General features: G+C 62.1%; 1 protein-coding gene across 1 annotated transcript in view; it reads left to right on the top strand.

Moving 5' to 3' along the window:
- Positions 1 to 568, top strand: part of AURANDRAFT_70446 (hypothetical protein) — a gene marked incomplete at both ends in the record, with an annotated part of 4923 nt that extends 4355 nt beyond the window's left edge. Inside the window, one exon of the mRNA XM_009043727.1 lies at positions 142 to 568. Within this exon, the coding sequence (XP_009041975.1) occupies positions 142 to 468 (327 nt within the window). The remainder of the gene's footprint in view (positions 1 to 141) is intronic.
- Between the last annotated feature and the right edge of the window lie 1072 nt (positions 569 to 1640).

Here is a 1640-nt window from a genome sequence, read left to right as displayed (position 1 = left end):
CCGTTTTCCACTCGTTTCGGCTGATTTTTGGACGAGCGATCATCTCTCGGAACGGCGTCGAAGCGCGGACGCTTTTTCCGGAACGCGCGCGCGCGGAACGCCCACGTTGAAGCGACGTTGAATCACCCGTGTGCTGCCCAGGAGCCTGCGCAAGCGCCACCGCGGCGGCGAGGCCGACGCGGGCATCGACGTCAAGCGCGGCGCCATCGGCCGCATGCGCGCGCGCGCCGTCGTCCAGCCCCTGCTCGTCAACACCTCCGCGCTCGGCCTCGCGACCGAGTGCATCTGCATGATCCTCAAGATCGACGACCTCGTCCTCGTCCGCTAGGTCGGCGCGCCACGATGCCACCCGCGGACGCGGGGCGGCGCCGAGGGACGCAGCCGCGCAAACTGCCGGCTTCATCTGGGCTTCATCCATCCATCGAGTGTGACTCGGGAGTCGGCTGCGAGAGTCCACCGCCGCTGTAGGCCAAGGGCAGGTTGTTTCTCTCACGCGCCGCCACGCCAGGGTCACCAATCATATCCCAAAACGCACTGGGCTGCCGGGGTAAAACATAATCGAACAGTGGTCGGAACATGTGCAGCCCGTGCCGCCGAACGCGAGAAATATGGCGCTTTCCAGTTTGGGCCCCACCCGAGGGCCTGGCGCCTGAGTTGAGCCCCCAGGCTCCAGCCGCCGGCCCATTGTTGCCGGGGACGTTTCGGGTCCCTTCTGGAGCGCGGGCAGCGACTTCACGGAGATGATTGCGCAAGGGCAACCATAACCTAGAGAGAGATGCCCCAAACTAGGGTAATAAGGAACGTTGACTCGGATGTCAGCGTAACTCTCAGAGTGTTGAACGGGGGAGTGCAGTCACGGTGTCATCCATACTAGTAGTGTGACGTCGCGATAGTAGCTTGAAGGGAGCAAGGTATTAGTAATGTACGGTAAATTATGGGGGATGATGGTGACTCAAGCTAGTGATCTATTCATATAGATCCCTTTTTTCAAGTTCACTATACTGACCACGAGGAATTCCCCGGGCCTTCAAAGTTTTCAGGTGCAGCCCCGTAATTCCCCTTAGCATAAACCGCTGAGAAAAAAAGTACAACTTGAAGGGGAGAGAGAAGGGGCCTAACTAGGGATACTCCCATATTCCTCTAACTAGAGAAAACTCTCTACCTGGCTTGTTCCAAGTGGCCCCTTGTTGGAAACACAAGACACCACACACACAGGAGCACCCTACCCTGCCTTCACCATCGGCCTTACCGAGCCTCTACCGGCTCTACTGGTCCTCTCACACATTCCTAACATACTCTGTGTCTCTATGGGTTATGGGCCCACTATGCGCTCCTGCGCGCGCGCCCGGCTAGCCGCCGGGCGCAGCCTGCTCGCGCGACACCCACCGGGTCCCTCGCGCAGCAACAGGGCGCTGCGAAGCGTCCTGCGGCACGGCAGCGCGGCGAGGCAGCCCGCGCCCCGCCGCGCAGCCCATTTTTCGCCGCGGCTCTGGCCGCGGCGGGGCGCGGCTCCTCCTGCCTTCCGGGGGAGTCGCGCGCGGCGCCCTTCGGCGTCGCAGGCCCGGAGCCACCTCCGGCGCCAAAACGACACGCGCGTCTTCCGAACGGACGAGAACGCGAACGAAGGGCATCGCGGACAC

Source organism: Aureococcus anophagefferens (assembly GCF_000186865.1).
Source record: "Aureococcus anophagefferens unplaced genomic scaffold AURANscaffold_65, whole genome shotgun sequence".
NCBI classification, from domain to species: Eukaryota; class Pelagophyceae; order Pelagomonadales; family Pelagomonadaceae; genus Aureococcus; species Aureococcus anophagefferens.
This window is presented reverse-complemented; position numbering and strand designations above follow the sequence as displayed.